Source organism: Sinohyriopsis cumingii, chromosome 13 (assembly GCF_028554795.1).
Source record: "Sinohyriopsis cumingii isolate HCF-2022 chromosome 13, ASM2855479v2, whole genome shotgun sequence".
Taxonomy (NCBI): domain Eukaryota; kingdom Metazoa; phylum Mollusca; class Bivalvia; order Unionida; family Unionidae; genus Sinohyriopsis; species Sinohyriopsis cumingii.
In genome coordinates this window covers 76,190,265-76,204,722 of record NC_142973.1, presented here as the reverse complement: position 1 = coordinate 76,204,722, position 14,458 = coordinate 76,190,265, and the positions used below count along the sequence as shown (strand labels likewise).

Below are 14,458 nucleotides of genomic sequence, written 5' to 3'. Positions count from 1 at the left end.
CTCACTATTCATAAGCAAATCTATGAAGCCGCTAAGAAGAACGTCACAAAATATAGTTCATGCAGCGAAATCAGCCCACTACAGCCCATGGAAAGTTCCATCTGCAAAGAGCTCTTCGAGATTACTAACAAGCTAATGTCAATGAACAAATGTACACCACTTCCAACTACCTTCTCTCTAGTGGACCTTTAGGACCTGTTTGCAAATTTCTTCTGTGACAAAGTACAAACCATTAGAGATAAGCTTGGTAACACAATTTCAATTGACTCATCGTCACCATACAGTTGGGATACAGAATTTCAGCGACAACCAGTAGCAGCATTTGAACCTGTCTCTATGGATTTAGTACGTACACTCGTGATGAAGAGTGCACCAAAGTCATGTGAACTTGACCCAATTCGAACATCACTGCTGCTTGTGTGCTTAGATCCAGTATTTTCTTCACTAGCTGATGTTATTAATACCTCTCTCTCATCCGGGGAATTCCCATCATTTTTCAAAACTGCCATTGTAAAGCCTCTGCTGAAGACACCAACACTAGACCATAACGATTTAAAGAACTACCACAAAGTTTCTAATCTCCCATTCATATAAAAAATCTTAGAAAAAGCTGATCTATCCCAGCTTGTAACTCATCTGAATTCAAACAGTCTTTTCTTTTAGCAATGTAAATCTTCATAACGCCCTTGTCACAGTACTGAAACTACTGAAACTTCTCTTCTAAAAGTGGTTCATGACATTCTCTCTGCTTTGGATAGCGGGAAGGTTACAGTACTCACCCTCATTGATTTGTCTGCAGCATTTTACGCAATAGACCATGATATATTACTTCACCGTCTCCAGCATGTATTTGACATTCATGATACAGCCTTACCATGGTTCAGGTCCTACTTGGTCAACAGGACACAAATAGTGTCTGCAAATGGAATACACTCCAGCCCAGTTAATCTATGTTGTGGTGTTCCACAGGGGTCTGTTGTTGGATCTGTTCTCTTCATTCTATACACTTAGCCGCTCTCAAGTGTCATAGATCATCATCCAGTGTCTCACCAATTGTACGGTGACGACACCCAACTATACAAATCTAGCCAATCAACAGAAGTTGATGCTACCATCCAAGGTTTAGAGAGGTGCATTTCTGATGTGAAATCAGGGATGACATGTAAAAAGCTGCAGATGAATGATGATAAAACTGAGGCCATTCTGATCACAACACAAAGACTTACTCATTCACATACTTTACCTCAAACAATAAATATCAGCAACACCAACATTAAATTCACACAATCAGTAGGAAACCTAGGTGTCACTCTGGACAGTATTCTCACATTGCACCAACATGTCATGAACATATGCACGGCCTCATATCTTGAGCTGAGACGCATCAGCTCCATTCGAAAATATCTTTCAGTTGATGCCACTAAAACACTTGTGTGTTCATTAGTACTTTCAAGACTGGACTATTGTAACTAAATTTTATCTGGTTCATCTCAATATCTACTTCAGAAACTTCAAAAAGTTCAAAACACAGCTGCTCGGATCATACTTAGAGTACCACGATCAGAGCACACCTCCCCGCTGCTCTGTACCCTACACTGGCTATCGATTCGATCCAGAATCAAACACAAAATTTGTTCTCTGTGCTACATTTCACTGACGGATTCCAGTCCAACATACCTATCCGACCTCACCCATGTGTATACACCAGCAAGATACTTACGCTCCACTTCTGACAATCGTATACTCATTATTCCCATTACGAAAACGAAGTCATATGGACAACGTTCTTTTGAATACCAGTGTCCAGCAACGTGGAATGAATTACCCACTGAACTTAGACACAAAGACACAGTGATCTCATTCAGTAGTGCTCTTAAAGCTCACTTATTTCGACTGCAAGAGCAAACTTAAAGACCTAATAATGTTTCCTACCTTAAATATTTTCAGCATGTTTTTTATGTTTTCTAATTTCATGGTGTTTGTTTTTTGTAATAATATCATTATATATGTTATTTAGTTTATAGGTTTTGTCTAATGTTGTAAAGAGCTTTGAGCTTCTAAAGATTAGGCGCTATACAAAGTCCTCATTATTATTATTATTATTATGACATAAAATGGAGCTTTGTCACAAAGAAACGTTATTCAGTAGCGTAAAGTCTTTGCAGTATATGTGACTAATATAACCTAAAGTAAACGTTTCCCTTTACGTTCAGTTGCACTTCAGAGACCCTCAGATTTGTTATTTGTCCCCCAGTTTTGATACCAAAGTTTTTTTTTATTACTCAGTATGACCCCCAGTTTTGACACCAATGAGATTTCTGACTCTCAATCTTGCACCTCTAGGGGATGTGCTTAAAGTGTTTGACTGACATGAAGTACATGAAAATCTCAAAAAAGGTACTGTGCCCCTCTGCAAGCAGTAATGACCTTTACTATTGTTCAACTTTATATGAGAAGAACACACATGTTAAATCATCTGGAATGCGCACAGATTTAATTGGTTTTGTTTATGTTATCCCCCGGTCACTTTTTGTTTCCTTAACATCGATATTTCGCATGCCAAATTAGAACTGTTATTGTTTTACGCCTTCTCATTCACATCTGTCTCGTGCTAGCAAAATATGAATGGATGGTTCACCAGAGTATAGATGGCTTCGCTTGTTCATTAGCTTTAGCGTGCCACTATATTTAAAAATAAACTCTAGTTTATTCCAGAGTTCACAAAACTTGCATGGCGAATTTTGAAGTTATGACTGCTTGGATTTGTACATACTATATAATGCCAATCGTAAATATGACTGAGCTGCTCCGACAAGCTATGCCAAAAGCTTTCAACAAGTACATTTTGCCAGGTTTATCAGCTCCTAGCGGGTCATCTTAAGTTAGTGTATGGCAACGTTGGACTGATGACTGAGCAGAGTTTGTGATAGATATAATATAATGTATTAGCTGGACCTTTACAGTTCAGACAACATTACAAAGTGATATCGGTCGAAGATCAAATCCAGTTTATGATATGGTCCTTGCCCATGTTGATTGTCTGACAGTAGTTGTTTGTCATCTTGACTCCTAACCTACTTGGAGAAAGTCATTAAAGTAGGCACACACTTTCTTCCTGATATCTAGTTGGTCCAGAATGGAAATCGTGTTATCTTTTTTATACGAAATTCTCTGGTTCTAAGTGAGAATAGTGCCGATATGACTACTAATATTGCCTCTAATTGCCATCTTAAAATTGTGTTATATGGTATCACTGTGCCAATTGTTTTTCCATATACCTCAATGCTAATTGTTTGTGAAATAGATATACTTTCTATCCTACCTCAGCATGCATATCACACACTGTCATAGAGAACAATATTAGATTGTCAATTTGGCAAGGACAAAACCAGGTACTCCAATGCATTTAATACTGGAACTAGACAGGGGTAAGAGTTATCTAGTCACAACAGACACATTTACAACCATGTGTACCACATTTTAAAAAAATCATAAAAATCATACAAAAATACATAATCTCACATGTTGCCAAGAGGCTCAACTTTTTTTTTAAGCCTAACAGAAAGTATAACTCTTACATAATGCACCAATCACATCTAGTTTTGTTGTTTATTTCTGAATACACTGTTCCCTACACCTTAAGCCCCCCCCCCCGGGGTTGTTCAATTGGTACCGTTATACCATATGTCCATCTGGAGTTAATGACCCTATAGGCCTCAAGTTTCCAGTAAAACCTTCTTGAAATTGTAGCTGATCCAAAATCAAAATTGGACTTATTTGACCTTCAACATGGCAACCATAGTGATGATGTCAGAAAACCTAGTTATCACTATCCCTTATGAATGAATTGTCATATCTTCATTGGGTTTTCACCCAAGGACAAAATGGCACAACTCAAAAGCTCCAACATGATACCACTATAACCATCTTGACAATCTTGCTGTCAATATTCTCTAGGAAGGCATGGTTTACTTAGCTATAGATTTTCACTTAAACATTACTGACAAAAATTTAGTTGATTCTAAAATAACGTGGCGCCGATCTATCTTTCATCATGACATCCACAGTGGATATCTTAAACATCTCTCTATCCTAACTATCCCTGAATGGTTCGTTGTATAGAAATGGACGATTCACTAAAATTAACATGAAGTCGGTCCTGGTAAATGATTAATGTTTGTGAATTTTATTTATTACGCAGTTGAAATGGGTTTGATCAAACTTACCACGTGTTTCTATCTTGATCGTATCTGAGACTAGTTCGCTGATCGTGACATCAAGTTCAAAGTCATAGGTAATGACTGAAATTTTACATCATCTATCTTTTAAATCAAAGTCGATATTCTATAGTTCCCAAAAACAATGTCTTAAATAGTTTGTGATACACAGAAATCTAGGAAGTGATCCATGTACCTGATGACTAAGGCCAAGTAGAGCTTTCGTATGACCAGCCGTAAAGGTATCTTTTTTAAAATATTTTTTTTAAAGATTTCAATGCAGCTGCTTTTTATACAAGGTAGTTTAATATTTTGCACGCCGGTTACACAAATATATATTTCTTGTAGAACCGGACCCATCCGAGCAGGAAATTATCAACCGAACAATCCAGTATCTACAACTTGAAAGGGAACACAGAGAGCTTCAAGAACAGGTGTTATACATATGTGTGTGTCCTTGTATGTATGACGTTCTGTATTTGTTTCTGTCTGTATGTATGCATTTGTCCGTCTGTCTGGTACATTTGAAAAGAATGAGACAAAAGCCTGCGATTAAACATTCAGTGATCCCACATTTGATACAAACACAATTCGCTACTTCGTTTCTTTTAAACAGCCAATCTGGTTTTCTCTACCATTTTGCATCCAGCTGTTTAAGTGGATATTATGGGATTTAAAATGGAGGAACATATTGTGATCTGTAGATAGGAAAGTGAGTTATATATTTTAATGAGCCACTTCGTCGCAGTCTGGAAATTAAGCTATATTTTCCGTTTCGATCAATGGATGCTTTGTGGTAAAAAAATATAAATTTCATTTATTGTGCTGGATTATCAAATATGCTGTGCTAAAATATAGTTAGGTTTAAGTTTTACTTAGATTTGTCTCTTTTAGAAATGGCGTCTAACATTTATTTTGCATCAGTCTTTTATAACATTGTTATTGCAAGTGATAGTGTTATAAATCAAAGGGGTCTCTTTACGGAGCAAATTCAACCCTGGCGTGAATACTGCTAGAATTCACACTTGTTTTCCCTTTATTTCCAAGGACTTCTCGACAACACTTGTTGTCTACTCGAAATTCCAACGCGTCCAGACCATGAATAATTTTCCCGTGTTCAATGCATGACCACAAATATCACAACCACACCTTTGCATCACAACTCCACAATTGCATGCCAACCTCACAACTGCATGGTTTCACCTCATTACATTTCCGTAACGTAGAGCCAGTACTTCACACCGTGAAAACAACGCGAACACCAAATACACAGAACAATTTTCCCTACTATATCCCTAGGTCAGTCAAATCATAATTTATAACTCATTTCGCCTGTAACTCTTCATCATATTTACCATCATAACAACAATAAAAGGCGTCTCCACATAATAGAAAAATCCCTTCTCAGTTATTCCATTGTACAAAATTATCAGTCTCTATCACAAATACTTCACATGGAGATACACAATTAATCAACACAATTAGATTTTAATAGGAACTGCTTGGTTAAAGGCCACTTATACTGATCTGGCCTGAATTCACTTACGAAACTAAACCATTCAATCATGAAATCTCATCAACACTGCTCTCAGTGACGTTGGCGCATACCCCAAACTTATTACAATAGTAATTTCGAATAATTTCTAACACTGGATCATATAAAGACACTTTTTGCTGCATATAACATTTGCCATACATTTAGAACTATTATATTTTTCAACGACACATGGATTTCTTTAAATCATAATTCTCCAAGGCATCAAAGTGTTCCCCATCAATTTACTATGGGAGGATGACTCAAAAGATGGCGGAAAGTATGACGGCTGATGACGTTTATGAACACCATTGCAACCTACTTGAGTATTAATGACGGGTGCAGTGGCCCTTAAAGCGGAGAGAACTGGGGATACAGGAAGAAATAACCATTCTGAAAGTAGCTGTTGAAAGTAAAGGCACAGAAACCGAGAAGGCAGAGTTGCAATTCGAGTGTTTTAACACTCCACGTATCGGCTCAACAATGCATGTCTATGATAAATATAGTATCATTTTCTTCTGATCTTTGTCATTCGCGGTATTCGTTCTTTTTCGTCCTGCGTCTCTTTTGGCCCATCTTGGAATGATGCTGCGTCATGACAACTTTTTTTGTTAATGATTCACATTTTTAGGTACCGGTCGTTTTCATATGACACTTTAAAACGTCATAGCTTTATCCATGATTACCGTCTTACGATTATCTTGACATAAACAATATAAGTCGGGTGGTTCGGTAGTGTTCCACAACTTTTGGCAACACTTTGGAAGCATAGAAATGTCCAGTGACACTAGCTGAGTCAGGCACAGAGACCTGGATTACCATTTATATTGCAAAATAATAAAACACTTCCGTTCACAGCAGCCTCTTCTCGACCACCTATCGTAAACAACAACCCTCCAGAATGCAATTCATCTGCTGTGGATTTGTGAACATTTTGGAAACGCCGAAATCACCTAAAAGTTGTAGGATTTGATATAGAATTACATCTAAGTCGGCCTCAATAGTAGTCATAGAGTACTATAAGGAGTGCCGAACTTTACAGCGTTGCTGAGTTGCAGAATTGCTCTCTTTCTACATTTTTTCCACTGCAGTTTACCCTAGTTAGGTGACAAACACATATCTGCAGTAGTCCAGCGTGCTGCAGATTATTTTATAAAACGACATTTACTCTAGATCGGAATTAAAGTTATTGATGCTCTTAAAGAAGAAAAGGTTATTGCAAAATATTCTGAACTTTTAAAATACCATACGTATGGCCAATAATGATGCCATGAAAAACTCAGCGGTTTCCACAAGCATCAGACTAGATCAATCGACATAGCTATCCAGCTATTCAACCAGCCAACCAACCAACCAACAAGACAAACGAATAATATGGTGGCATGTATGTCACCTAAATATAGACAAATATATCGTGTTCCTATAGTCAACTTATGTAGTACGTTATACATTGACTAAGTTTGCACATAGTAATGCTTTTGCACCAGAGAGAAGCAAGAAAACCATTTTTCGGGTTGGTGGCGAGGCTGTTGTGTTGTTACTCTAAATTGTAATAAACATTATATTACAGTACATCAACTCCCAGATACAGTCAAGGGACCTTGAGGACGAAATAGGATCGCTCACAAATCAGAAGCGGTCCATCTGGAAGCGAATTTTGGACCTGGAAATAAGCCTAGCAAAAATGAAAGGAGATGCTGATGATGGGTTTATGCTCCGACCTGTTCCCGCTTATGCGGATCTCCCGTACTTGGACGGTGGTCCGACCCTGCGAGCTCCAAAGAATGTTCTTAGTGACCACGATTTGGTACCGTCTGCTCTTGATTATCATTCATGTGGCAAAATGCTTCACAGGTATCATGCTCTGATATATTTTTTTTTCCTTTTGTTCATAAGTTAAGACTTGCTTTTATTTATTGTAGTTTTTAGCAATTTAGCTTGGTGTGTGGAAATCGAAACTGGACCAGAGTAAATTATGTTTCACTGAAAAAGAGAAAAATGCATGTTTCTTTAAAGCATAGGGTTTATTTAGATCAAATTATAAATCTGGTGTTTAAGGTTTTTCTAATGGACGTAATTTGGAGAGTTTACAGGCATATAAAGGACAAAAAATAACGCTGAGCGTAATTTTCTCCCATTCGCTGCTTTAGTTTTACATACTGCATGATACCATGTATCCAGCGTACTGCAAATTTATAGTCTAAACTAATTTAGGTAAAGTTTTTGTCTTCCTTTTTTAATTACGTAGCAAGTATAAATTAATAACCCTCTTCACCCCTCTCTCCTTGCTCTTGTCTGCTTTCATTTTGATTAAAACAAAGAAGCAAACCAACACCGTTTTTGCTTTGGATACACGTGTGTCTTCAGATTAGGCATTTCATGTCAGTGGGGATAGGGTGGGGCAGGATGGGTGGAAGGTGGGATGGAGTAAGGCGGGGGTGTTAAGTAAAATCGTAAAGAATACTACCGACAATAAACTTTGGCAGTTTGAGCATTCTATTTCTAGTCATAGACAAGGAGGGTGATAATTGACTCTTAGGGCTGATTCTGATTCTGTGATTGGAGATTCTAGTCCACGAAAATATTTCCGAAGGGTGACGTCAAGATTATTTCAGGATGGCTTTCCATAGGAGATGGAGATGTTCAAAATGCTTAAATGCTTTCTATGCTAAAGATTCTGACAAATCACGTGTATTCGCTTGAACCCAAAGGTAAAACGCATTCAAGTAATTGACATATTGCCTCTTGTCAATCACGTTATTCGATGAACCACTCAGCAGGCATAAATTAGGCACACATGCAGGCTTCGTTTACTTCCCCTATTTTTAATGAAGAAACTGATTGTCGCGATATTAAATGATTATCGTAAATAATTTCAAATTTTGCAATGGTTCATCTATTTTCGATCGATAATGGTGACAAGAAGTCAATGATAGCTTCTTAATTGTAACGGTCGATATCCAGATCGTCTAAATGGAGGAGTTAGATTTATTCCTTTCCCCCCTAAATGGAGAAGTTCGATTAGACGAACCTTGGATGGAGAAAGACTTGAAGTCGTCTGCACGATCAGCTTAACATGAAAACATTTGATTGCAATTACCACGTCTTTGTTTGCACAAAAACTATGTAGAAGGCATGTCCAAGCGATAATTGGAAGAAGAAAATATGATAGGAAAAGAGAAATTGAAAATAATATGCAAAAATGAAGTGTCTAGATAATAGGTGGAGAAACCCATACCTTTGAGCTTTGTTGTGTGTATTTGTCTGTTATGGGTATTTATTGTTTGTTTTATTTTTCGAAATTATATGTGTTATGTATGATTGTAATTTGTAATTGACCTTGTCAAGTTCATTGTGTACATGACTAGGGCTATTCAGTCTGTAAACAAGATAATGCATTGCTTATATTTCTCTGTGAGTGTAGGTTAAATTTTAGGATCATTATTAAAGTAAACACGTTTATCATAATCTGAGTCTGGAGCACTGGAATTCCCCCACAAAACTACCTGGTCTCTCTAATGTTTACCACATTATTATAATTTTAGTAGCATATTTTATCTTGACGACTACTTAGAATATTCTAGAAATGAACTTTTGACCTTCATCCTGGTTCTACTTTTGTCTTAGTTTTCTTACATAATATTCTTGTTTGCTTGAAAAATTACTCATTTTTACGATAACATCTGAAGCAGAATCAGTTGTATTATTGTATTCAGTTTGTTATTTGAATTTATTCATATTATCATTAAGTGGAATTGCAATGTGCTTGACAGACACGTTAGCATGGAATTATAGTGAATCATTACAAGGACATATTTTCCTTGACAGATGCGTTAGCTTGGAATTGTAGTGAATCATTACAAGGACATCTTTTCCTTGACAGAACGTTAGCATGGAATTATAGTGAATCATTACAAGGACATCTTTTCCTTGACAGATATGTTGACATGGAATTATGGTTAATCGTTACAAGGACATATTTTCCTTGACAGACACGTTGACATGGAAATATAGTGAATCATTACAAGGACATATTTTCCTTGACATGATGTTAGCATGGAATTATAGTGAATCATTACAAGGACATCTTTTCATTGACAGATACCTTAACATGGAATTATAGTGAATCATTACAAGGACATATTTTCCTTCACAGACACGTTAGCATGTAATTATACTGAATCATTACAAGGACATCTTTTCCTTGACAGACCAGTTGACATGGAATTATACTGAATCATTACAAGGACATATTTTCCTTGACAGACCAGTTGACATGGAATTATAATGAATCATTACAAGGACATATTTTCCTTGACAGACACGTTGACATGGAATTACAGTGAATCATTTACAAGGACATCTTTTCCTTGACAGATACCTTAACATGGAATTATAGTGAATCAAAACAGAGATTTCAGATTTTATTCTTCCGATGTATTAAGCATTTATGATAAGAATATATAGCTTTCAGGCAAGTTTGTGTTGTAGGTCGGGTCAATTAATGAAGAAGGCTTTGTTTTTGCAATAAAGTTGTAGGTTGTAGGTTTGTAGGTTTTCTCAGTAATTTGTTCGGGAAAATTGATTGATTGTTGAAATTCAAGAGAAAGTATGTAAAAAAATTTTTTTTTTACATGAATGCGAAATATGAAGTGAACCATTTTGCAAAAGCTTTTTAACAATGAAACTAAATAAATATCTTTGGTTTTCTGAGTACAGTTCAATGTCTACAGACAACCTCACATAAACTATCACCATAATCTGCATTTGGTTAAACTATATCCTGTAAAACTTGAATAATACGGATGGTCTTGGAATTCTAGACAAAAAGCTCTAATTTTGACGGGTAAGATTAGTTTCACCTCATCCACCTCTTTTTGCACAATAATTCGAAGATCTTTGATCATTCATTGGACCTAAATCATGCTTCCTTCTTTGCTGTTCATCTAGCCCTTTAGATTCGAAACTATCTAAGCACAAAAATTGAACCCGTTCTCAAATTTCAAAACGTTTGATCTGTTGTAACTTCGCTCAGAATGTGGTTCGAATCACGGAAGATTTGGCACTGTTTTATAGTTGTTATCTCTACATATGTGCGAATTTAAGACACTGTTTAGAGAATCTATGTGTAATATTTGTTAAATGTTTAGTCTGAGTATAACGTTTGTACAGAGAAAGTTTTGTGGCTATGAAGCTTGGCCAGTTCCTGTAATCGTGTAACTGTCCGGCCTTGAAGTCATGAAACTGTCAGACCTCATAGTTCATAAACTGTACGTTGTCACGATAATGTTAGACTTCGTCTTAAAAACATGTCCGTTGTCACGAAACTGTCAGACCTCGTAGTCATGAAACTGTCAGACTTTGTATTCAAAACATGTCCGTTGTCAAGAAACTGTCAGACTTCGTAGTTACGAAACTGACAGCTTTGTATTCCAAAATGTCAATTATCACGAAACTGTTAGACTTCGTATTAAATAAAAAACCGTTGTCATGAAACTGTCATATTTGGAAGTTACGAAACCGTCAGCCTTTGTATTCCAAAATGTCAGTTATCACGAAACTGTCAGACTTTTTATTCAGAACATACCCGTTGTCAAGAAACTGTCAGACTTCGTAGTTACGAAACCGTCAGCCTTTGTATTCCAAAATGTCAGTTATCACGAAATTGTCAGACTTCGTATTAAATAAATGACCGTTGTCATAAAACTGTCAGACCTAGTCTTCACAAAATGTCCGTTGTCACAAAACTATTAAGCATATGAGTCATGAAAGCTTCAAACCTCGTATTGTATATTAAAAATCTTGATATATGCCTCCACAAATGTTACTAGTAACCAGGCCAGTGTGGTACTGCTATTGCAGAGAATCACAATTTAGGTAGAATTTGTAATTTTAATAAGTTTTCTTTCTGCTTTGAAGCTAAAATTTTGGTAAATTATCTGATAAAATCGCATGGTTTGTAATGTGATGTCCACTATTTACTAGATTACGTATAATTTGTTGTCGTTACAACAAAAATGACAATTACTTTAGCATGTGCCAGCTATTTAAGCAGGCTGGCCAAGAAAATCCAGCGAAGACTCTATTTCCCCTAGTTAATCTTTCAGTACCTATTTATTTCTCCTAGTTGATCTTTCAGTACCTTTTTATTTCCCATAGTTGATCTTTCGGTATATATTTACTTCCCCTGTTTGATCTTTCCATGTTTGTTTATTTCCCTTGATTGATCTTTCCACCTTTATTTTCTTTTTCCCGTGGTAAGAACTCAAAGAAGACTTGGTATTGTCCTCGTTAATTTATTTTATGTTCCTTGCAAGTTATCTAAGTCATCTAAGAATTCACTAACCATGTATTTAGTTTGCTAAAGCTTGTTTTTTAATTCATGATAAAAGTTCTTTTCAATTCCAGATATTTTTAACAAAGAAAGTTCCAGTCATATTTCATAAAAACATTTTCTTTCCAATTGTCATTATCGATGCTGCAGCATTATTAATTTTTGTTTAGTACTTTGTAAAATAAATATTTTACTTATGATGTCATAACTATACAGTTTAGCTATTAATTTTGTAATATATATTTATTAAAGAATATTTGTTTCTAATTATAAAAAATATTTTCGTTTAGTAGACGAATTGCACCAACTATCTTTTAAAAACATTTAATAGGTGTGCCAAGCAGACCAACGTTTCAATGCCTGAGCTTTTTGATAAAGAGGAACTCACAGAACAAACTAAGGTTGACTCTGGATCAAGCCAAGTTCCATCCCCAGCACTTGAGATTGAGCCTGATGCCGGAACGGCAGATATGGCGAGCGGGCTAGACCGTGAACCAGATTCTAGTATATCCTCTCCTACAGAAGCTGACAACCTGGAGGAGGAAGAAATATTTTCTGGATTCCAAGTCACCGATGACCTTTTGAAGAAAGTGGAAGCAGCCATGGGTTCCCGTACCACAACCAATACTACGAAGCCCGCTTCCAGTCCAGCCTCTGTAACGGACAGCGGCTCACAGCCATCGCCTTCTCAACCTCGAGCTCAGCAGCAAGGACCAGCAGAGAATCAATCCACACTACGTAATTACATTATTACCCACATAAAATGTTATTGCATGTCATTCTACTTCAGTTTCTTACAAGTTTTAAACATGTATAATTTTTCAATGCCAGTTTAGAACCAATGACTCTTGTAAAATTTGAACTCTTGATTTCATATATGGGGTTGACCACTGTTTCCCTCGTTTACCTGAGTTATCGTTTATCCTCCCAGAAAAAAAAGCAGATTGCTAATATCATTGAAATTACATGTTTGTTGGCTACGTTTTAGTAGGATGGAATTATTCAGTGCTAATAATACAGAAACTCTATGATAGTCGCATTTACAAATTAATTTTAACAGGATAAACGATCAACTCTAGTTGAAAAGCACACAGTTTACTGGGGTTACTCAGTCATCCTGCTAATTTACTAAATAATCAATGAAATCCTAAACGCCTCTTTAGACTGGTTAAAAGCCCGTGATGTGGTTCCGGTAATATCATGGCTTTCTTAGACTGGTTAAAAGCCTGTGATGTGGTTCCGGTAATATCAAGGCTTTCTTAGACTGTTTTAAAACCTGTGATGTGGTTCCGATAATATCATGGTTTTTCTAGCTATCTTTAGGTCATAAATGCACGAACTCGACGTTAGATAGTGTATTTGCTGTTTTGTTTTTGTACCCTCTATTATCTCGAAGACAAGGACGGAAAGTAGCCATCTTTGATTTCCTGCCGTAATTTTTTCGGCAGCTACTGCTCCATTGCAGAACATGGTTTTCGAATGTTTTCGGGATAAATCCAGCGAGAATATTTCACTTTAAAAGATGGTGCCATGCAATCAACATTTTTTGAAATTTGCTTTAAGATGTTACCATCAAAATGATGCATGGCTTCAGGCCAGAGAAAGGGGACCAGACATTTACAGAAGGTAAGCGCCATGTTAACGGGATTCTTTTTTTCTCACTTTTTTCTAAAACCACACACACACACACACACACACACACACACACACACACACACATATATATATATATATATATATATATATATATATATATATATATATATATATATATATATACTTGCACGTATCTGACCTAAAATATAAAATAACTTTTCAGAACAGTATTGGTACGTTTCTTCGTAAAGAAGCAATGATAGCGACTGTCCGTTCTTGTCTTTTCTGATGGATGGTATAAACAAACTGAACAGAGTATACATTATCACCAACCTCCTCTGGGTCTTGGATTTCTTAATACAAGTAGAAAATATGAGGCGATTTCTTTCTTTTTTTTCCTTGATTTCTACCTCTGACCCAAAGTTCCAACTTTTTCAGTGAGACAGTCTCTAATTGGTAGACTGTTAATAAAACTGGTGTCATTGCTCGACATTTTAATTAAAGTGGTGTCCTTGATCGCCATTTTTAATAAAAGTGGGGTCCTTGCCTATCATTTTCATAAAAGTGAGGCCCTTGCCTGCCATTTTAATAAAAACGGGGTTTCTGCCTGCCATTTTAATAAAAGCCGGGTCCCTGCCTGCCATTCCAGTCTGGCATGGAAATCGTAAAAGTCTGAGTTTGAATCTGAGATCGCGGCAGATGTTATGTCATCTGTGATTGGCTGACAAGATCTCAAGGTCAAACTCAAGCTCAAAGGTTGTATAATCTCTAGGTGTG

The 14,458-nt window shown here is 36.5% G+C and overlaps 1 protein-coding gene across 1 annotated transcript in view; it reads left to right on the top strand.

The window, feature by feature from the left end:
• LOC149785847 (uncharacterized) overlaps positions 1 to 14,458 on the top strand; it is a 30,295-nt gene that overhangs the window by 15,015 nt on the left and 822 nt on the right. The window contains exons 6-8 of the mRNA XM_089979808.1: positions 4,566 to 4,651; positions 7,322 to 7,605; positions 12,417 to 12,823. Of these exons, the coding sequence (XP_089835934.1) occupies positions 4,566 to 4,651; positions 7,322 to 7,605; positions 12,417 to 12,823 (777 nt within the window). The remainder of the gene's footprint in view (positions 1 to 4,565; positions 4,652 to 7,321; positions 7,606 to 12,416; positions 12,824 to 14,458) is intronic.